This window comes from Neophocaena asiaeorientalis, unplaced genomic scaffold, assembly GCF_003031525.2.
Source record: "Neophocaena asiaeorientalis asiaeorientalis breed wild unplaced genomic scaffold, Neophocaena_asiaeorientalis_V1.1 scaffold1325, whole genome shotgun sequence".
Classification (NCBI taxonomy): domain Eukaryota; kingdom Metazoa; phylum Chordata; class Mammalia; order Artiodactyla; family Phocoenidae; genus Neophocaena; species Neophocaena asiaeorientalis.
Genome location: NW_020172365.1, coordinates 35774 through 58421, shown reverse-complemented (window position 1 = coordinate 58421; position 22648 = coordinate 35774). Strand labels below are relative to the sequence as shown.

The 22648-nt window shown below is 36.8% G+C and overlaps 1 protein-coding gene across 1 annotated transcript in view; it reads right to left on the bottom strand.

Moving 5' to 3' along the window:
• The window catches only part of LOC112415834 (protein CC2D2B-like), a 124107-nt gene that overhangs the window by 78044 nt on the left and 23415 nt on the right, over positions 1-22648 (bottom strand). Inside the window, 2 exon segments of the mRNA XM_024769014.1 lie at positions 15913-16053; positions 20691-20788. Coding sequence (XP_024624782.1) covers positions 15913-16053; positions 20691-20788 — 239 coding nt within the window.

Sequence of the window (22648 nt, the reverse complement as noted above, 5' to 3'; positions counted from 1 at the left end):
ATGGGGTAAAACCTACCCATTCCAGGTATTTAACGATAAAGCTTACCCTGTGTTTAAGGATAAAATAGAAGGTTTAGATGTGATATCTTTCCTGGTTCTTCTCACTTTCTAACTGTATCATAGCTTTTTTTTTTTTGGTAACATCTTTATTGGAGTATAATTGCTTTACAATGGTGTGTTAGTTTCTGCTTTATAACAAAGTGAATCAGTTATACATATACATATGTTGCCATATCTCTTCCCTCTTGCATCTCCCTCCTTCCCACCCTCCCTATCCCACCCCTCTAGGTGGTCACAAACCACTAGCTGTGTATCATAGTTTTTTGATAAATGTCTACTCCTCCCTTAAGAGACAAGTAAGCTTCTCAAGGGTAAAGTCTGTAAATATTCATCTTTGCTATCTAAAGTCCACAATATAAAAAGAATCTTTAGGCTATACCTTTACAGTTGAAACATAATATAGCGTATGTAATACAATTAACTGGGAAGTATGGGCCAGAAGAATATCTTTGGTCATATGAGGCCACATCTTCAGAAGTTAAGAGAGCTATAAAAGATGGGCTAGACTCATAATGCATCCTTAGTGACCTCAACTATAGGCTAAGTGAAGAAGGAATTCAACCCTAAACAGTAAGGGTTTATTTTCAGCCATCAATTATCCCAGTTATTTAATCTCTCTCTTCATAGATAATTTGTTTCATCATGTAGAATTAGAGCAATTTGGACTAGAAGATTTCTAAGATCCTTTCTGTAAAGTACTCAAGAAAAATTCCAGTCCATAAACTAGGATTCCAGAAATACAGTTCTGACTCAGATTCAATAATGTCAACTCAAACATGGACATACATTTTACACTGTCTACTTTCCATCAGTATCTATTCATATTTTTATGATGAATCTTTGGAAGCTATTGCTAACAAAGCCAATATATGGTGTGATAGGATGTTAAGCAAAATTACAAATAGGTAAAGTTTGAGTATTCTTCCTTTCTTTAATTCCTATGTCTGCTCTCATATTTAAACTGTTTTAATGTCTTTGTCATAAGAGATATCTAGGGCCTGACACCCTTAACACCATCATGTAACAAATGTTCCTTCTCATGGGAAGATTCTTAGCCCAGGTCCCCTAGAGAAGAAAGGCTGCAGTACAGTTTAAATGTCAATGAATAGATTAGGGAGAGAAACTTATCCCATTATAGCCTAAAAAAATTAGGTTGCAATTGTATTTCAAGGTAGTCTCCAGATTTCTGCCTCAGGGGAAGTAATAAAGACCACAGAACATCTCCTGCCCTTGCTATATTGATTCCCCCAGCTGGCCCTACAGGTGTTTAGCCGTGGGCTACGGCAAAATTCCTCAGTCATCTGCACCCCCTCCTTCACAACCAAATGCTAAGCAAGTAATATAATTCAGTGATATTAAGTATACCCACAGTATTGTACAACCACCATAACTATGTACTTCCAGAATTTTTCATCATTCCAAACAGAAATTCTGTACCATTAAACAATAACTCTCCATTCCTCCCTCCCCTCAGCCCCTGGCTTTGTCTCTATGAATTAAGCAAAAAAATTTAAAGTTACCAGGGAGAAAAGACAATCTACAAAATACTACTGTTTAGACTGATGGCAGACTTTTAAACAGCTAGATAAATCCCAGAAGATAATGTAACTATAGCTTCAAATAGGGAAAATAAATATCAGCCTCAAATTTTATGCCCATCTAAACAATTATTCAAGAAGGAGGAAAATATAAATACATTTGCAGATCTACAAAGACTAAACAAGCTTGCTAGCCATGAAAACTGAATCATTAAAGGAGCAACTTTCAGCAAGTAAATCCAGAATGAAAGTTGTGGGAGGTAAGAAATGAGGGCAAACATAAAAGTCAATTAACCACGTCAGAAAATAATTAACAGTGAGTGTAAGAAAAACTGTTTTACGTTTTAAAAATGTATTAAACAAAAACTCTAGACAACATGGGATTGGAGAGGTGTGCCTAATGTTATACTGAAGCATTCTAAGACCTTCTTTTCGTTCACTTCTTTGTCTCTGGCTCTGTCAGTAGTTGATGAATAAAGGAATGAATGAGTGAGTGAAACAGTGAATGAACATACTTTCTTTGTGCTCTCCTTTGGCTCCATGCTCTGACTCTCACAAGTCAATCTTGCCTTTTAGAGCACCCATCCCATTCCTAGAACCACTGCTCCTCACCAGTCCTTGGGCTCCCACAACTGTAGAGGAGGAGAGTTCTGTAACTTCCTTCTCTGATCTCAGAGGCCCCAACTGTAAAGTTTTACTTCTAGTTCACTTTAGAAAGGACTCTGAACTTTGAAAACCTCTCCTGCAATTCATTCCCTGTTGAAACCTGTCATCCGTTCCAATCTTGCAGAATTACTCTCAATCTTTTATAAACTTGAGTTCCCAACTAACAGGAACTGTTAAGTGCAGCATCACAGAAGCCATGAGACAAGAGACTTCAAGAAGCAAAACGAGGAGGATGGGCCAATGAATATGCCCAGAAGGTCCCTGGTAGCCTTCAGGAATAACTGAGTTGGGTTAAGGACGAAATGTGTGAATTAAAAGTAGAGGCAATATATGCAGACCAGTAGACCACCCATATGAGGACTTGGGTGAGAAAAACAACCAGAAAGAGTTTTCAGGGTTTAATCAAATGCTTGGATTTTTCTTTGTTTCAAAGCACAGAAAGCTTCTTGGGTACAAAAGACTTATAGCGTAGGAAACGGAAAAGTTGAAGAAAAGATAAGAAAAGGATATAAATATGTCAGCAGAATCCTAATGGAGACGAAGGAAAGTTCCAAATTACTTGTATAAAAGCTAGCTTTAGAGTGAGGAGAACAAACACCTGACTCCAAGAAAAAGGCAAAGAATAGTATGATGAGGCAAAGATTAAAAATAGCTGCAGTGGGGACTGTGCTAGGGAAATACTAAGAAACACAAGAAAATAATGGTTCAGCGTATTAAAAGCTTATTCACTAGTTCCAAAATGAATTACCCTTATTAATTGTCCATTTTTCTCCTAAAACACCCTGCACAGCCTACCTCACTATCAACATCCTGCACCAGGGTTATACTTTATTATGTTTGTTGCAATAAAAGAATTGCACTTGTTATAATCCATGAACCTATGCTGACCCATCATTATCACTCAAAGTCCATGATTTACATTAGGGTTTACTCTTGGTGTCTTACATTATATGGATTTTGGTAAATATGTAATGACATGTATCCACAATTATAGCAACATACAGAGTAGTTTCACTGCCCTAAAAATCCTGTGTGCTCTGCCTATTCATCCCTCTCTCTTCCTAACCCCTGGCAACCACTCACATTTTTTACTGTCTCCATAGTTCTGCCTTTCCCATAATGTCATATAGTTGGATATAGCCATGGTTTTTTAAAAAAATATGTGTTTAGATGGGTAGGGGAAAGGCTATCTTCTTGTTATCATTATTCACTAATTTTTAAACGATGGGATCTTTTGGTCCTTTATATATACCGTCTTACTCAAACATAGCACAATAGGTAAGCCAGCATTATCATCGTTTTTATAGAATTTTACTTTACTTCTAGTAATCCTGTTTGTGGATGTGGTCTAGCAGTTAATCCCAATTCCTCTAGGAAGTCCTGGGATATAGATGAAATTTCTATGTCCAGCAATTTCTTCCAGCAAATTGATAATGTAAAAAATGATTCTTTCGTAATCCAGAATGACTGGGAGATATAAAGGTCCCAGAAGTAAAATCCTTCGGAGTCTTGGCCTTTGCCTACAGTTTAAGGACAGTGGAACTGCCTCTCTCATCATCCATGTGGCTCTAATCCTAAGCATTGAAGAGATACATTCTCTTACATACAAAGATACTTATTGTCTTAGTAGAGTGATTATAAATAAAATATATAAATATTTTACATATTTATAAATACAAATAAAACATAAAGCAACATCCAAGTAAACTAAACTGTTTCTAGAGTTTTCCCTTTTGTAGGTCTTGTGAGATGCTTTGCTGAGGACTGGCATTATTTTTCAAACATAAACGTTTATTACCTGCAGTAAGCAGATCTTAATGACTGTGACATAGGTGTCAGAGGAACACCATTTTCATCTAAGGCCCATGATAGAGAATAGCTTAATTTTCCTGAAGTCAAAAGACAAAGTTCTTCAGTTCCGTTTCCCTCAAGAAGAAAGGGCACATCTATTTATAAAAGGCATTAAAAACAAATGAATATTTGAGCACATTACAGTTTTTTTCCAGACTTTTACTTGTGGAACCTCAGGAACACAAAGTTTATGTTGACCATAGGCTCTAATCTTGGAGCTCTCCCTCCCCTCACATCTAAGATCCCTCAAGGTAGACTGCTTCAAAGAGACTACAAAAGAGAGAGGAACATATTTATCTGAACACAGAAGTTTTTAACCCATTCTTTCTGGGAGTGGCTGCCAGCGAGAAAAAAATATTGGCAGCAGGAAAAGAGCTACTGTGTGTCTCCTTTCCTACATTCTTGAGCGTTCCCCCTCTCCTCATCTTCTTTCTGTCTCCAGAGAGCTTAACGATACTCCTTGAAACTTCTGCCAAGTTCCTAGTGCTCCCTAAAATTTTCACTCTTAAGTCTTTTCTCCTGGGTCTCCACAACCCTGTTTTCTGCTTCATCTGGACTCTGTCTAAGCAGACTACATTCCTCCCTCATTTTCTGTTCTCCTCTGGTTCCCTTGCCTATTTGTTTTCTTCTTTCTCCTCCTTGCTCACTCATTCATACTCTCTTTCTTTTTACCAGCTGGATGCAGCAACTGCAAAACCCCTAGGAAGGTGAAAGAGAAGGGAGCTGGGGGAGAAGAGAAATGACAGCATTCTGGCAGACATGCTAACTTAAATGTAATTGCAGGAGGAGTAAAATCAATTGAACAACAATAAACAAAAACATCACTTCTTCTTTCCTCTCTCCTTTACCTCTTCCTTTCTCTCTCATTCTCTTCCTCCCTCCCCTATTCAGTTCAAAGATGAATCAACCTGTCCTGGAGCATCTTTAAGATTTACTAAAAGATAGGCAGAGGCAGAGCAGCCTACCCATTCAGAAGTGGAGCTCACATTCCAGAGAGCATAGCGCCCTTGTCTCAGATGTCCTGGGAAAAGCAAAGGGGCTAATCCCGAATTTTAGATATCCCAAAGATCTGATTCAAGTCAAAGTTTTAAAAATTAGTTTAATGTCTGGAAGAAGAACTTAATTCATTTTTAACCTAATATTGTAAATATAGGATTCTTTATTCATATAAATGACCCAGGGTCATTTAGGATATGGAACTCATGAAGAAAATAGGAGGGAAGAAACATTTCTAATAAACTTACTGCTTCCTACTTCTCCATATGCAGGTATGACCAGCTTATCAGAGCTAAATTCTACATATTCCAAAACAGTTTTGCTTTTTAGCTCTGTGTTTTTAGGTAAGGGTAAATATAGTTTTGCCAATAAGCTTGTCCTTTTACTTATTTCATAAACCTAAATATAAAAGAAATGGTTGATAAATCACTGAAAGTACAAAATAGAAAAAGAACTAAAATAAAGATCATCACTAACATAATTCTTTTAAAAACACTAGAATGTAAAATAGGTATTGCTCTACAGCATTTGATCCACATCATTGTGAGAAAAGTAGATAATCCTAGGTGTTTAAAAGTATAATGCCTTCTACTGGTTTCAAAGAAAATCAATTGAATAAAAGGATTACAAATACAGTTCTGTGAATATATTACCTATAACACAATACCCGAATAACTTATTTTTGTGTAGCACTTTTAAAATTCTTTATCTCACTTAAACCTGATAAAAATTATAGGAAATAGGTATTATTCTTCCCACTTTGTAAATGAAGAGATGGAGTCTCTATATGAAACTATATTAATTTTTATTAAAAGTGATAGAAACCCAGGTGAAGTGCTTAAGAAAAGGGGAGATTTGCTGGCTCATGGAATCCAAGGACAGGTTAAACAAGCTATGGGGCAGGGAAGGGAGGAAAAGTCCCAGAATGAGTCAGGGAGGTGCTGAGTAGACTGTTCCATAGATGTCCACTGGGTACTAACCCAGGTCTTCTGATTCTGTATGCTGTGCTTTCTACTATAGTTCCATCACTGCCATAACTACAAACCTAAAGTTTTTTCAATAGAAAAATCTTATTTTGACTTATACTGTGTTATCAGTGTTTGGGGAAACAGTGATATGTGTTCTAAGAAGAAGGAAATCGACGGGGGATAACTGCCCCGTGAATGATAAAAAAGAATGTACCAATCAAAAGGATAGTTGATTAACCAAGAAAGCAGGGGAAAAGGAAAGACAAAGAGGCAAATATTTTTCTGGTCATCTAAATACTGTCCCTGTAAGAGTGAATTTAACCCAACACATTGGTCCCTTTGACAAAGGCCTCCCTAATACAGAAAGGTTTGTAGGGGTTATAGCTAATGGACTTAAAGTATTTAGGTCTGTGAAAAAATTTTCTTACTGTAAATTAGTAAATTGACTAACTAAAAAGAGACAACGAACTGATAAATATATTCAGATATTGAACTGGCATTCTGATTTTACACATCGTCCTTGTAAATTTATTTAGGGTATGTAGATGCATTCTCATGGAACTGTTAAATCCAGTTTCTGAGACTGCAGAGCTGGAGGCCAGATCCTGGATGGTAGCAAATGTAAAGGTAGAGAATTCTACCTGGAATCTCCCCAGAGACAGACTTGTCTCCTAATGGAAGCTATCAACACCACTGTGTGGCTGAGATGGAGTGTGAAGAATGAAAATAGGCACTATAAGTGGAGAAAGAATATTCAAAACTCCAAGCAGGAAATTGCAAGAATGTATGGAAAAAACAAGCAGTTCAGTTTGGCTGAAGTGAAGAAAGAGTAAAGAAGAATAGTAGGAAGAAAATTATAAATGTAGGTTAGAATGTTAGTCTAGGGCATATAGATTTATTTAGCAAGTTTTGCACTGCTAATGGTGCAACTTATCCCTAGATAGATTCCTTTCTTTCCCTGCCTCTTGTTTTGTTAAGATCATGTGCTAATTCATGGGATGATGAGGGATTCAAAATACACACTTATCTATTTTGGGAGGGGGCAGATTTTAAACTTCAAGTGGTTGGATTATTATATCACAATTTATTTTAGGTACAATAGTAGGAAAGTGTAGTCAGTATATTTTTTAAATAAAATTTCAACAGAGGTACATTTTAAGATGATAGTAACTTGACAGCTCAGATGAACAAAATGAATACAGCTTTTGATCAGGGATAGCACAAAATTATTTTAGGCATTGAAAAATAACTTTGATTTAGATTTGTAATAATAATCTTCTCCCCACACCTCAAACTCCACCCCACACTCACATACACAAATCTTTTTGTTTTTACTTTTATTTATTTTTATTTTTTTGTTGGGGTATAGTTGTTTTACAACGTTGTGTTAGTTTCTACTGTACAGTGGAGTTCCCTGTGCTATACAGCGGGTTCTCATTAGTTAACAAATCTTTATTCCCTCCTAACTTTTCTTTCAGCTCTAGGTGCAAGTTTAACCCTTATACTAACCAGCAAGACTTCTTGTCTAAACTCCTTTACTGTCTCTAATTTTTCTCCATCATCCTATTTTCTTCTTCTTTTAGTGAAGGGATTCTTATGGTGGGGTGTTTGGGCAGGAATCAGGGGTCTGCTGTATGTGTGTTCTTTCATCAGATTCTTAAAGGGATCCAAAATTTTTTTAAAAGATGAACAAATATATCAAGAGACTGATATCACCAAGCTAAGGTTGGGGCAATTTGGAGAAATCATTCAACACTTACAATAGCTATACTACTCATAGTTTAAACAACCCTCTTCCACCTCACTAACAAATGAATAATAATGCTGCACATCTAGGGTTGGCAAGAATTTTAGCAGGATAGAAGTATTTAGAACAACTACAAATCAAATAATTTTGTACTTACAGCTACTAATAAAAGACTATTGATGAATTATAAATATATTATTTATAAATGTCTACCCATATAGATCAGTCATCTCAATATAAAAGAACTTACTTATCACATATAACAGTAGCTAACAAGAAATTTAAAATTATGTATGTCATAAAATAAGATACAAAATTAAATGACAATGGCATACCTCCAAGCAAATTGTTTCAGGCCAATATATTAACTGAATATTGAAAATTTGTTGAAACATGACTTTAAAATCAAACTGTAGGGGAGATACTGAAGTGCAAGAAACTTGTTTATTGTTGTATAATATTTTAATAAAATATTTAAGCTTCTGAATTTTGGCTCTCCTCTTTTGTTCATGCCTAAAAATTAAATAAACCTTTATTGGACCCTTGAAAAGCAAACCAGATATAAAATATTATTCTTTTCAAAATGTACCTCAACATGTTAAAATATGATCATTTTAGAGGACAAATAATATTTGAGCCCAATAACATTTGCCTATATGTGGATAAAAGCCTTTCCTACCCCTCAAATGTTTTTTTAAAAAGACATTTACTCAAAAATACAAAAAGAACTAAAATTAAGGTACCATAAATCATTCAGCTATTTTACTAAATTATAACTTAAAGAGATTATAGCGCTTACCCATTATGTCTCATGAGAGGAGAAAGCTGAGAGACTTAGGAATGGGGGTGGCGGAGCTTGAATCGAGAATTCAAAAATATTTTCTAACTTTTAAAAGACACACACACACACAAACACAAACACACACACACACACACACACACACACACACACACACACACACACACCATGTCTTCAATAACTTCAAGGAAGTGGCTCTAAGTCAATAGGCTTGCTGTGTCCTCTTAAAGGTCTTTGTGAATCTCTTTAGGCTTTAGGTGATATACATTTTTTTCCCCAGGACATTGTTTCTCTGAACCCAAAGATCAGACAGGCAAGCCAGAGAGGTTACTTTCCTGGGGCTCTATGAAAACACTTTTTGGGGAAGAAATTGATCCATTCAATGATATGAGACTACAAAGAGAGTCTTCAATCCATCCATTCATTTGTTCACTCAACCAACATTTACTGAATATCTTCTCAGCTGCAAGGCAACTGACCTAATGATATTTAAGACTTAATCCTGCTTTTCAGAAGGTAGAAGACTAGTTGGATGATAAGCCATAGGTTGAAAAATAAAATCCCCTTCTGTTCTCCATCCTAATCATCCTATAGGCCAGTATCTCCCTGCCCCCATATCTGCTCATCTTCTCTGTAATCTTCTCAGAGGGTTATGGGACAAAAGATTACTTATTCTTCCTGTTTCCCTGTAGGCCTTTTTTGACCTTCCTCCCAATTACCTTTAAAGAAATAGTTTCATAAAATAAGTCCTCTGAAAGTAGTTTAAATAATGAGCTTATGAAAATTTGTTAATTCGGGGTTATATTTCTCCTCATGAAATCTTGCCTTTTTCTTCACCTGTAAACTCTTTTTAATTTTTCTTTAATCCCTGTACTCCTTTCACCTCTATCCTTGACATCAGTATATTATTGTTTTCTTTGTTGTTGTTGTTGTTTTGCGGTACGCGGGCCTCTCACTGTTGTGGCCTCTCCCGTTGCCGAGCAACAGGCTCCGGACGCGCAGGCTCAGCGGCCATGGCTCACGGGCCCGGCCGCTCCGCGGCATGTGGGATCTTCCCGGACCGGGGCACGAACGCGTGTCCCCTGCATCGGCAGCCGGACTCTCAACCACTGCGCCACCAGGGAAGCCCTATATTATTGTTTTCTAAAGAATCAATTCTTATTCAACTGGACATTTTAAATGGATAATGACAGCAATGCCACAACAATAGCTTTGAAAAGATATAAAGCATTATATTGCCTTTTGCCTTGACCTCCACTAAGTTTTAGCCTAGGCTTTCCAGCACAAATATCTTCCTCCTTCTCTTTGTCCTTTTTACTTCCAACTTCCATTTTATGGCTGTTCTCTTGTCCTCATTTAGATGGTCCTTTTGCATGGGTGCCTTACATAATAAATCATCTTGGGCCCTTTTTGGAAGTAGGTGTAGAACAAATAAAACATTGCTTCACTGCTGCACTTCTCTAGTCAGAAAGAAGGTAATGATAATTGTGCCTTTGTGTTTGCTACTCTTTATGTTCATTTAAAAGTTGAACCACCTATTCATTCATTTAATGAAGATGAGTATTTATTGGGCACACACTACCTTCCAACACCATGCTAAATAATGCACATTCACAGTACTCAGAGATGAATCTGTACCAAGTTTTCCATGGGACAGAGATGTTGGCAAGTTGTACCTAGTTCAGTGCTCTAAGTTCCTACACCCTCTTTAAGGGAGATGAGATCCAAAGGCTTAGAGATGGGAGAAATGGCGATCGACATGACATCTGTTTATGCATGGATGTCCTAGGAGTAGGGAGAAAACCTTAAAGCTCAAGGAAGACGTCACGACTGAGAAGGAAAGAAGCTTGCATTGTCAAAGTAGAAAATTGTCCAGAGGGCCCTTTCTACACCAAACACTTTCTATGAAATCCAGGAGGTCCTTCAACAAGCAAGGGTGACCATATAACCTTATTTTTCACAGTGGCTTTATATTCCACCTATCTATACCTGAACAAAAATTACTACCATAGTAAAACAAAAAACAACCATCAAACTAAACTGGGTTATGTCCCACCTCAGTCATTAATTAGAAGTGTGACCCCCATCTGTAAGATGAAGATAATACCATAGAGCTATAGTAGCAATTAAATGTGCAAATATAATTTTTAAACTCAGCATGCTAAGTGCCTGGTATATGGTACTCACTCAAGAAATCTAACGCTATTAGAAAAACAATACAATTACTAGACAATATATAATGAAGAAATAATCCTTTAAAAATGCTTACAGTGAACATCTAGATAAGTTTGTTAATTCTGCTGTGAAAGAAATTTGTGGCATCAAGGTAATTGGATTTATTCTTTCAATATCTATTTCTTCAAATTCTGAAGCTAAATATGAGCTCTAGAAACAGAAAAATAAATATATAATTTATAATGTAAGTTCATTGCTTAGGACAATTATTCTTAAAATTACACTTTATTTCTTATATTTGTCCTTTTCTTGGGTAACTTACAAATACCAAGATTTCCTATTCTACCAAACAAATATTATAACTAGTTAAGATGAGTTGAATGTTATTTTGCAATATAAATACCTCCTGTTTATCCCCATTCTTAAATGCTTTTCCTTCAGTTTTCTTCTGAGTCTCATACATTTTTGACAATTCTTCTTGTTTTTGTTCATTACATTTATTCATTTTCATCCTAATTAATAATAAATAGAATTATTTAAAGCAGGAATAATGGATTTGAGAGTTGTTAGAGATCTTGCCAACACACACACACACACCCCCCACAATTTCTTACATAAAATAATTTTACATCCCAAGGAAATTATCAATGTGATACACACACATATATATGTATATACATAAAACTTCATAAACTTGTTCTTAGTTTTCACAGATTTCTCCCTACTTAGTGTCTTCAGCCTTTTCTAAGGACATCAAGAAACCTCTCTGGTGAGAATGAGTAACCAAGGGGGATGGAAGACACAAATTTAAGGGCACATGCCATGTTTCCTCTCATTTTGCTTCCTCTCATATTTTTAAAAAAATTTTTGGCCGTGCCACATGGCATGCAGGATCTTAGTTCCCCGACCAGGGATTGAACCCATGCCCCCTGTAGTAGAAGCATGGAGTCTTAACCCCTGGACTGCCAGGGAAGTCCCTCTCATATTTTTTAAGCTGTGAGAACATGAACATGTGTAAGGGCAGGACACTATAGGAAGATTAAGTGGTAAATCTCAGTTATACTCCTTGGGGTTTATGCATAAACAGTAAGCAGTTCATGACATTACTACTACCACTACCACAACTACCACCACCACCACCACCACCACTAACAACAATGACAACTACTACTACTATCACTACTACAACTACCACCACCACCACTAATAACAACGACAACAACTACTACAACTAGTACCACCACCACCACCACCACTACCACTAACAACTACTACTACTACCACCAGTACTACTACTAGTAGTAGCAGCAGCTAACTTTTACATTGTACTTACTAAGCACATGCCAGGCAATATTCTAAGTACTTTATACATATTAACTCATTTAATTCTCACAGCAACCCTATGAAATAGGTATTACTATTATTCCTCTTCTATTAGTAGTCCAGCAAAACCCCAGTTCTCTGGAACCCTTTCAGAAAATAATTGGTCTGGGAGTCGACATTTTATTCTTTTCAGTTCAAAGTTCAGTTTTTTATTTTTAATCTTTTAAAAAGGAGATTCTTTGATAAGTATTATATATACTCTGTTGGGAATAGAAAATGGTGCAATTGCTTTGGAAAAGTCTGGCAGTTCCTCAAAATGTTAAGCACTGAGTTACCATATGACCCGGCAATTCCATTCCTAGGTATATACCCAAGAAAAACAAATGGGGGGGGGGGTGCCTAAAATGTTATAAAATGATAATTGTGGTGATGCTTGCACAATGCTGTGAACATACTAAAAACCATTGAACTGTACACTTGAAATGGATGAACTGTATGGTATGTGAAGTATATCTCATTATCATTGTAAAATATCATATGCTTTTTGCCTTTTGCAGTAAAATACAGGGAACCTAGTGTAGATACTACCTATATGGGCTAGAGACCAGACTACCTGTGTTGAAGCCCAGACCCATTACTGACACTATGGAATTGGGGCAAGTTACTTAAGTACTCTATGCCTTACTTTTCTCATCTGAAAATTGGGTTGTTATGAGAATTAAATGCACTAATTCATGTAGAGTGCTCAGTCCAGTGCTTGGAGTATAACAAACACTCAACAAATATTATTATTGTTTTCCTCTGATTCAGGGTAATCAATATGAAAGTCATTTAACTTATTGTTTAATCCAATGGCTCACAAACTTTGTCACATATTAAACTCACCTGGGGATATTTTTAAAGTTCCTGATGCCCAGACCATACTTCATACCAACTAAATCATAATAGTGGTTTTTAGATCTCTCCCAGGTGATTCCAGTGTAGAGTAACTTAGGCAATGTACAGTACTGAGACAATAGGTGTTTTAACAGGCAGTCTCTTTTTGAGGAGGTCACTGAGACAGTGATCTTGGTTCCATAGCTTCCTCCTTTCTATTCAGTAGCTCTGGGAAATGACATGGATTTTCCTGCTTGAATAGATTGTCCTTTCTATATCTTTTAAAAGCCCCTTTGACAGTCATCTGGATCCCTTCCAGGTAAGTAGGAGCCGAACAGAGAACACAGGTGAAGACAATATACAGGAATCTGGGTTCACCGTGCTACTTACCAGTGCTGTGGTTTGGGTTCAGTAGCCAAAGTACAACAAGGTCTGCGGCTACTTACCCAGGCAGTTTCTCTAAGTTTAATGTAGTGTTGGTAACATGTGACAAGGAAAATTTATTGCCTGAATGAGAAGACAGGACTATATCCTCAATTTCCTGCTATTTTATTCTGCCACAATCACTTCATCAAACCTGCTCTAATTTCTCAATCAGTAACCTCCATGTGAGGAAATCCAATGAACATTTTTAGTCCTAGACTTAACTGATACTTCAGAAACATTAAACACTATTAACCCTCCCTCCTATTTAAAATACTCCCCTTTCTTTGCCTCTGTGGCAAAACACTCTCTCTAACTGGTGTTTCTCTGTCCCTCCTCTGGTTTCCCCTCCTCTATCAAGCCATTCAAGGCAGTTTCTCAAGATTTAGCTCTCGGCCCTCTTTTCATCTCATTTTCTACCCTCTTCCTAAGCAGATTCATGCACACGCATGGCTTCAATTACTATTACTCTGCCACAAAATTCAGCATTTTTCTTTCTAGTACAAACCATACATCCAGCTGCCCATTCAGTTGCTTTATTTAGGGATGTCTCAAAAGCTTATCAAATTCGATATGCCCAAAACCAAATATATGAAGAAAAGATAACCTGATCTTAGTGTCTAGGTCCCAGGTCTTCCTGTCATAAGTACTGTCTTTCACATAGGCCTGGCTACAAGCTTATTCAATTAGGGTTCACAAGGTGAAGGCCTGTGGTGAGGTTGCTGGTGATATACCTAGCCTGGAAACAGAGTTCCCAGGAGCACCTTCAAACATCAGCTTTTCTAGTTGATCAGAATGATACTTTGCTCTTTGTAGTGAGGTGGATGGACCTAGAGTCTGTCATACAGAGTGAAGTAAGTCAGAAAGAGAAAAACAAATACCGTATGCTAACACATATATATGGAATCTAAAAAAAAATGGTTCTCAAAACCTAGGGGCAGGACAGGAATAAAGATGCAGACGTAGAGAATGGACTTGAGGATATGGGGAGGGGGAAGGGGAAGCTGGGATGAAGTGAGAGAGTAACATTGACATATATACACTACCAAATGTAAAACAGATAGCTAGTGGGAAGCAGCTGCATAGCACAGGGAGATCAGCTTGGTGTTTTGCGACCACCTAGAGGGGTGGCATAAGGAGGGTGGGAGGGAGGGAGACGCAAGAGGGAGGGGATATGGGGATATATGTATGCATATAGCTGATTCACTTTGTTATACAGCAGAAACTAACGCAACATTGTAAAGCAATTATGCTCCAATAAAGATGTTAAAAAAAAAACAAGAATGATACTTTGATCAAGTGAAATGCCCCATTTTAGTGTAGCTGGGGCTAGCTAGTCCTGTACGGCCAAACTCATCACTGACACTGTGGGGTTTAGTTCAGAAGTCTACAGGAGCAATCTGGAGAGGCAAACCCAAGCCAAAGTCCACAGGGAAAGTTGAATGGTAAATGTCAGAAGGAACAAATGCGAAGGGCCTCAAGTGGGATTGGAGTTTAGTAGAATAAGAGTAGGTGGTGAGCAGGAATATTGGTCCAGAGCTACTGTTCTGAACAAGCTTACTGCATCTGTGACTCTCCTTTTCTGAAGAGGGGCTCATAATGCAAGAGTGTATTAGACCGGTTTAAAATATGAGAGGCAAGTCAGCAAGTTTACATGAATTCAGGAGCCTAAGATAAACAAAGTCCCTGCTGGGTTAGGTTTAGAAACTGTCAGAAGCACTTTTGTTAAAAACTACTACAGCAGGAAAAAAAATCAACAAAGCTAAACATCTTTCTTAATTCCCTGAAATTATACTAATCTTTTATAGTTTTGAAAAACAAAAGACCCAGGACAACAGCTTGTGGGAGAGAACCAGTTATTTCACTGTGGGTTCACAAACAGCTTAAGAAGTGATTAACAAGCAAAGTTTTTAATTTGTAACTATCTCCTCCACTAGATATGTTTTTGTGACTTACATGTTCCATCTAGAAGTATGATCGCTGGGTCTATGTTTAACTTTATCAAAAAGTGCCAAACTGTTTCCAAAGTAGCTGCGCCATTCTGCATTTCCACCAGCCATCAGTGAGAGTTCCTGTTGCTTTGCCAGCATTTGTTATTGCCTTTTTCTTTTCTTTCTTTCTTCTCTCTATTCTTTTCTCTTTTTTTTTGGATTTTAGCCATTCTAATAGGTGTGTAGTGTATTGCATTGCGGTTTTAGTTTACATTTCCCTACTGACATAACATAATGTTGAGCATTGTTTCCTGTGTTCATTTGCCATCCATATACCTTCTTTAATGAAGTGTCTGTTCAAATCTTTTGCCCATTTTTAAATTGAGTTGTCTTATTAAGTTGTAAGTATTGTTTATACATTCAAGATACAAGTTCTTTGTTGACTATGTCAAATAGTTGACTAGCTTCTGGATTTTCTTTTCTAAGTTACTTTGAATTCCCAGTTATTCATGGGCAGCTCCTCAGGAGACCTATAAGAACAAATAGAGCAGCCACTCACCTCTGAAACTGCAACTTTATCGAGGTGCTTGTAAACCCTTGGCGTTGTCGAAGGGATTTCATCTGTTTCCAAGTCCATAATATACTCTGTAGTAGGGAGAAGTCCTTTTCCTTTTCTAAGTCATAGAGCTGTTTTGTATTCCTACAATAATGTTAGATTAAAAATATGTTAGTGGGGCTTCCCTGGTGGTGCAGTAGGTAAGAATCTGCCTGCTAATGCAGGGGACATGGGTTTGAGCCCTGGTCTGGGGAGATACCATATATCACAAAGCAACTAAGCCCATGAGCCACAACTACTGAGCCCATGCACCACAACTACTGAGCCTGTGCTCTAGCACTCGCAAGCCACAACTACTGAGCCCGCATGCTACAACTACTGAAGTCTGCGTGCCTAGAGCCCGTGCTCTGCAACAAGAGAAGCCACCGCAATAAGTCCACACACTGCAATGAAGAGTAGCGCCCACTCGCCACAACTAGAGAAAGCCCGCGTGCAGCAATGAAGACCCAATGCAGCCAAAAACAAATAAATTAAAAAAAATATGTTAGTGGATTAGAACTACAGTACAAGTCATTACAAATGGCCTGGAAGAATGTATTGTACTAACTCTTCTGGGCCCCCCCCACCCTTCTTTTTTTTTCATTTTACCCACATCTTGATGTAGAGAATGAAATTCCATTTAGAGATTCATACCTCTTAAAGATTTTTCACTATTCAAAAGTGCTCTGCTAACATCCATGTATTTCCAGATTTTCTGGACATTCTGTAGTATATTTCTTATACATTTTTTCAGATTAACAATTAGAACCATTGCTTCAAATTTAGAGGTACTTTGCCTGATGGGTAGTGAGCAGATTATTTGGATGCTGAAGTAATATACTATTACTGGTTTCCTGACTTTGCAAACACACTATAGTGTGGCAAATTATGCTGATTGATTTTCTAATATTAAATCATCCTTGCATTCCTGGAATGACCGCAGATTAGCTATATTATTTGATAAAATTCTGTTTAGCATATTTCATGAATGAAATTGGGTTGCAGTATTTTTTGTGTTGTTGTTAGGTTTTAATTTCAAGGATAATATAACCTCATAAACTGAAGTCCCGAGTTTATCAATTTTTTATCAAACATCTGGATTTGTTGATTCTATCCTACCTTTCTTATTAATTTCTGTTCTCTTTATTTCATTCCTTCTATCCTTTTCCCTAGCTTTCTAAGAAAGATGCTTAGCTCATTAATTTTCAACCTTTCTTTTTCTCTAATATATGTATTTAAATAGTCAAATTTTCCTCTGAGAATTATTTTAGCTGTATCTCACAAATTTTGATACATGTTAGTTGTTTATCAGTAAATTCAAAACATTTTCCAATGATCAATATGATGTCTTCTCTGGTTAACAAATTATTTAGACCTGTATTTCTTAATTTCCATACATATGGAGATTTCCTAGCAATATTTTGTGCATTTTTGTGTTGGGTTTCTGCACTAAATGATTTAAATCCTTTGAATATATTGAGACTCTGAGATTTGTTGAGATAACATAAGGTCAATTTTTGTAAATGTTCCATGTGTTCTTGAAGAAAGTGGTATTTTGCAGTTGTTAGGTACAATATTCTACAAATACACCAAGTCAAGTCTATTAAGCACGTTGTTCAAATCTTCTATATCCTTAATGAGATTTTTTGGTTTATTTATTCCATCAGTTACTGAGCGGAATGTGTTAAAATTGCCCAATACATTTGTGAATTGCTATTTTTCCTTATATTTCTGTCAAATTTTGCTTTATATATTTTGAAGCCATATTATGATATGCATATATGTATATGTCTCTGTGTGTGTGTGTGTGTGTGTGTATGCACACGTGTGAATTAAACCATATATTCTGATGTGGCCCTCTAGCTCTAGTATAGCTTTTTGCCATAAAGATCTATTTTATCTTATACTAACTTAGCTATGCCAGCTTTCTTTTGTTAGTGTTTATGTGGCATGTTTTTTCCATTATTTTGTTCTCTAACTTTGTATATCCCTATGTTCTAGATAAGTCTCTCCTAAATAAAATATAACTGGATTTTTAAAAATCCAATTATTGGGCTTCCCTCATGGCGCAGTGGTTAAGAATCCGACTGCCAATGCAGGGGACACGGGTTCGAGCCCTGGTCCAGGAAGATCCCACATGCCACGGAGCAACTAAGCCCGTGCACCACAACTACTGAGCCTGTGCATCACAACTACTGAGCCTGTGCACCACAACTACTGAGCCCATGTGCCACAACTACTGAATCCCATGCACATAGAGCCCACACTCTGCAACAAGAGAAGCCACCACAGTGAGAAGCCCGCTCACTGCAACGAAGAGTAGCCCCCACTCGCCACAACTAGAGAAAGCCCGCACACAGCAACGAAGACCCAATGCAGCCAAAAAGAATAAAAATAAAATAAAATTCAGACATAAATGCCACAAAGAAAAATTCCAGAAAAAAATCCAATTATTTTAATCCAGTCTAGATAAAAATGGATCACTTAACTAGTTCACTTAGATATATTTAGGTTTAACTCCACCATTTTCTTTTATGCTCTCTCCTTGTCTCATCAGTCTCTACAGTCCCTTTTCTCTCTTTTTTTTTGCCTTCTTTTGGATTGTTTGAGTATTTTCTTATTATACTATTTTCCTCTTCAATTGATTTGGAAGTTATATTTTTTAATTCTCTTTCTTTAGAGGTCATAAGTTAAAATCTAAGTCCTTGATTTATCAAAGTCTAATATTAAGCTTTACCTTTATTCTCCTCCTAGTCAATGCAAATATCTTTAATTACATTTACCCTTCTCCATTCTTTATCTTATTCTAAAAGTTTTATTTTATTTTATTTTATTTTGCGGTACGCGGGCCTCTCACTGTTGTGGCCTCTCCCGTCGTGGAGCACAGGCTCCGGACGCGCAGGCTCAGTGGCCATGGCTCATGGGCCCAGCTGCTCCGCGGCATGTGGGATCCTCCTGGACCGGGGCACGAACCCGCGTCCCCTGCATCGGCAGGCGGACCCTCAACCACTGCGCCACCAGGGAAGCACTAAAAGTTTTATATTTTAACTCTCTATATATTTTTATACCCTGTAAGACATCATTACATCACTACATGATTGTTCATTGAGACTTACCCACATATTTACCACTCTCTTTGCTACTCAGTCCTTCCTTACTTGCTCTGTGTTCCTTATGCCAATGACTGTTCTTTGCCTTAAGTTGTAGTTAATTTTATAAATAACACTAATTTGTTTTGTAAATACTGAAGGTTTCTGTTCATTCACTCATTCATTCAACTAACATTTATTTAGAGTTCACTATGTGCCAGTACTCGTACAAGACATATGTCAACTTCCTCAAGTAATACTGTTTGCATTTAACTAGGTTATTCTAGGAAACCAGTTATTTAAAACAACTTGCCTCTAGTGGTTAAGAGCTTGTAGAGCCATTTCAGGTCAATGGGCAGAGAGTCAGGGGAATTCTTTAACTATCAAATCACTCTCACAATTGTCATATCTTTGTGCATAGTTTAACTCTCTACCCAAAAAGTACCTCCCAGAGAGCTTTCCTGCTTTTGAAGATTCCTTGACACATAATCATGTGTTGTCCTGAAATTATTTTTCCAGTTATTTTATTCTTTCCTAACTTCTCTTCCCAACAAGTCTATCAGCCAATGATTCCCAACTTGTAGATCACGTTTTTTTACAGGGGTCCTTAACTCTATATACTATCTGAGTATTGTTTTTAGACTGAATTAATAATATATCTTGCACATATGTGTATGTGGACTAATTCTCAAACATATACAAACACTTGAGATAAATATAATCCAAGTCAATTGAAAGGTATTAATAAGCTCATAGTAGTTTTTAATCAACATGTATTTTTTTAAAATAGACTGTAAAACTACAACTACTTTCATGTGACACCTCTATGAAATATTCTTACACAAAAATGAGTTTTTACAAAAGGCTGGAACCACTTCTATAATTGCCTAAAGACTAAGGATCTTCAGCAATCCCACTCCTGGGTATATACACAGAAACAAAACTCTAATTCGAAAAGATACATGCACCCCAATGTTCATAGCAGCACTATCTACAATAGCAAAGATATGGAAACAACCCCCAAGGGCCCATCAACAGATGATTGGCTTAAGAAAAAAAAAAATACACACACACACCCACACACACCCACTGGAATATTACTCAGCCATAGAAAAGAATGGAATAGTGTAATTTGCAGTAACATATGGACCTAGAGAATATTTTACTTAGTGAAGTAGGTCAAAAAGAGAAAGACAAATACTATATGACATCACTTATATGTGGAATCTAAAAAATAATACAAATGAATCTATACACGGAACAGAAACAAACTCCAGATGTAGAAAAGAAGCTTATGGTTACCAAAGGGGAGGAGGGAAGGAGGAACAAATTAGAAGTATTGGATTAACAGATACAAACTACTATACCTAAAATAGACAAGCAACAAAGATTTACTGTATAGCACAGGGAATTATAGTCAATATCTTGTAATAACCTATAATGGAATATAATCTGAAAAAAATACAACCGAATCACTTTACTGCACACCTGAAACTAATAAAATATTGTAAATCAGCTATACTTCAATTTAAAAAAGAGAGTAAGGATATTGTTATTTTCTTATTTTATATCATCCATAGCATTGTACTATACTCTGTCTAAAGAAATTACTTAATAAATGCTTGATGAATACGTGAATGGCCTAAAACCTACCTTATCTGCCAATAATAATCCTGTAAAGTTTTTCTGGTCAGCTGGCTTGTTTCCAAATTTTCATTTGCTAATTTGGTAGCATCCTTCAGTGCTTTAAGCTACAGCAAAGAAAAGAGCTTTTTTGGTACATTTCATCCACTTGTTACCATCACGCCAATTCACCTGTAGGTCTAGGTATGAACAGCAGCAGCACAAGTGTATAACTTTTTGTGTATTACTGTCTTGTCTTCCAGAATATATTTTATATAAGCACCTTGGGGCAGAACTGAGAAGAGCCTCAATATTTGTCTAAGAAACAAACATTATACCTTGAAACTTCTAAGTAATTAGTTTATCAATTAATATAAAGAAATGCCAATCAATCAAGATGGCATATTGAGCACAGGCATCTTATCTTCTACCTAAAATCCCATGGTTACAGAAAAGATATCTATCTCTCTATCCATATCCACTACCATCATCACAACCATACCTATACATGTATTTTATAATTATATCTACACATCCATATCTCATTATAAAAGAATAAGTGTATAACAACATAGGATAACAAGTAAAATAAAATCAGCAAAATATATGGAGTAAAGTATAAAACAGACAGAAATATCCACAGAGAATATCGACAGAGAAATAAAACCAGAGGAAACAAAACCCTAAAATGTGCAGAAGTCGTCTATCACAGTTAGCGACAGTTTGTGGCAACTCCACGACTAGAGTCAACTGATATAAACTTTCACTGGAAGACATAAGAGAAGACCTCAACAAATGTGAAGACATACTACATTCCTAGATGAGGAAACCCAATTTTTTATAAAGATAAAATTTCTTTCAAAATTAACATGACAATGCAATTACAATAAAAATGGTAATACGATCTTTTTTAAAAATTTTATTGGAGTATAGTTGATTTACAATGTTGTATTAGTTTCAGGTGTACAGCAAAGTTAATCAGTTATACATATACATATATCCACTTTTTTTCTTTTTTTAGATTCTTTTGGTAATAGGATCTTTATTTTTAAAATTTATTTATTTATTTTTGACTGCTTTGGGTCTTTGCTGCTGTGCACGGGCTTTCCCAGAGGGGGCTACTCTTCATTGAGATGTGCGGGCTTCTCTTGTTGTGGTGCATGGGCTCCAGGTGCGCGGGATTCAGTAGTTGTAGCTCACAGGCTCTAGAGCGCAGGCTCAGTAGTTGTGGTGCACGGGCTTAGTTGCTCCGCAGCATGTGGGATCTCCCTGGATCAGGGCTCAAACCCGTGTCCTCTGCATTGGCAGGCGGATTCTTAACCACCATGCCACCAGGGAAGCCTTGGTAATAGGATCTTTAAAATAGAAGTTGACAAGCTAATTCTTAGGTTCATATGGAAGAAAAACTCTATAAGAATATGCAAATACATCCTAGGAAAAAACCAATGAGGAGGCACTTGTCCTTACACATCATAATTTAATAATTAAACGTAGTAATTAAAACAGGGCAGAAACAGACCAATATGTCAGTGGAGTAGATAGTCCTTAAATCTATGTAAATATGTGAAGCTGGTTTACAATAAAGGCAGAATTTTAAATCAGTAGAAATAATAGGCTAACCTTTTAGGGGAAAGAAATTGAGTTGAAGCCTGACCTCAGAAAACACAGATATAAACTCTAGATAGAATAAAAAGCTAGAAATTACATATCACACACACATTATTAGGAGAATATATAGAAAGACTAATTGCTTTACAATGCTGTGTTAGTTTCTGCTGTATAACAAAGTGAATCAGCTATATTTATACATATATCCCCATATCCCCTCCCTCTTGCGTCTCCCTCCCACCCTCCTTATGCCACCCCTCTACGTGGTCACAAAGCACCGAGCTGATCTCCCTGTGCGGCTGCTTACCACTAGCTATCTATTTTACATTTGGTAGTGTATATATATCAATGCCACTCTCTCACTTCGTCCCAGCTTCTCC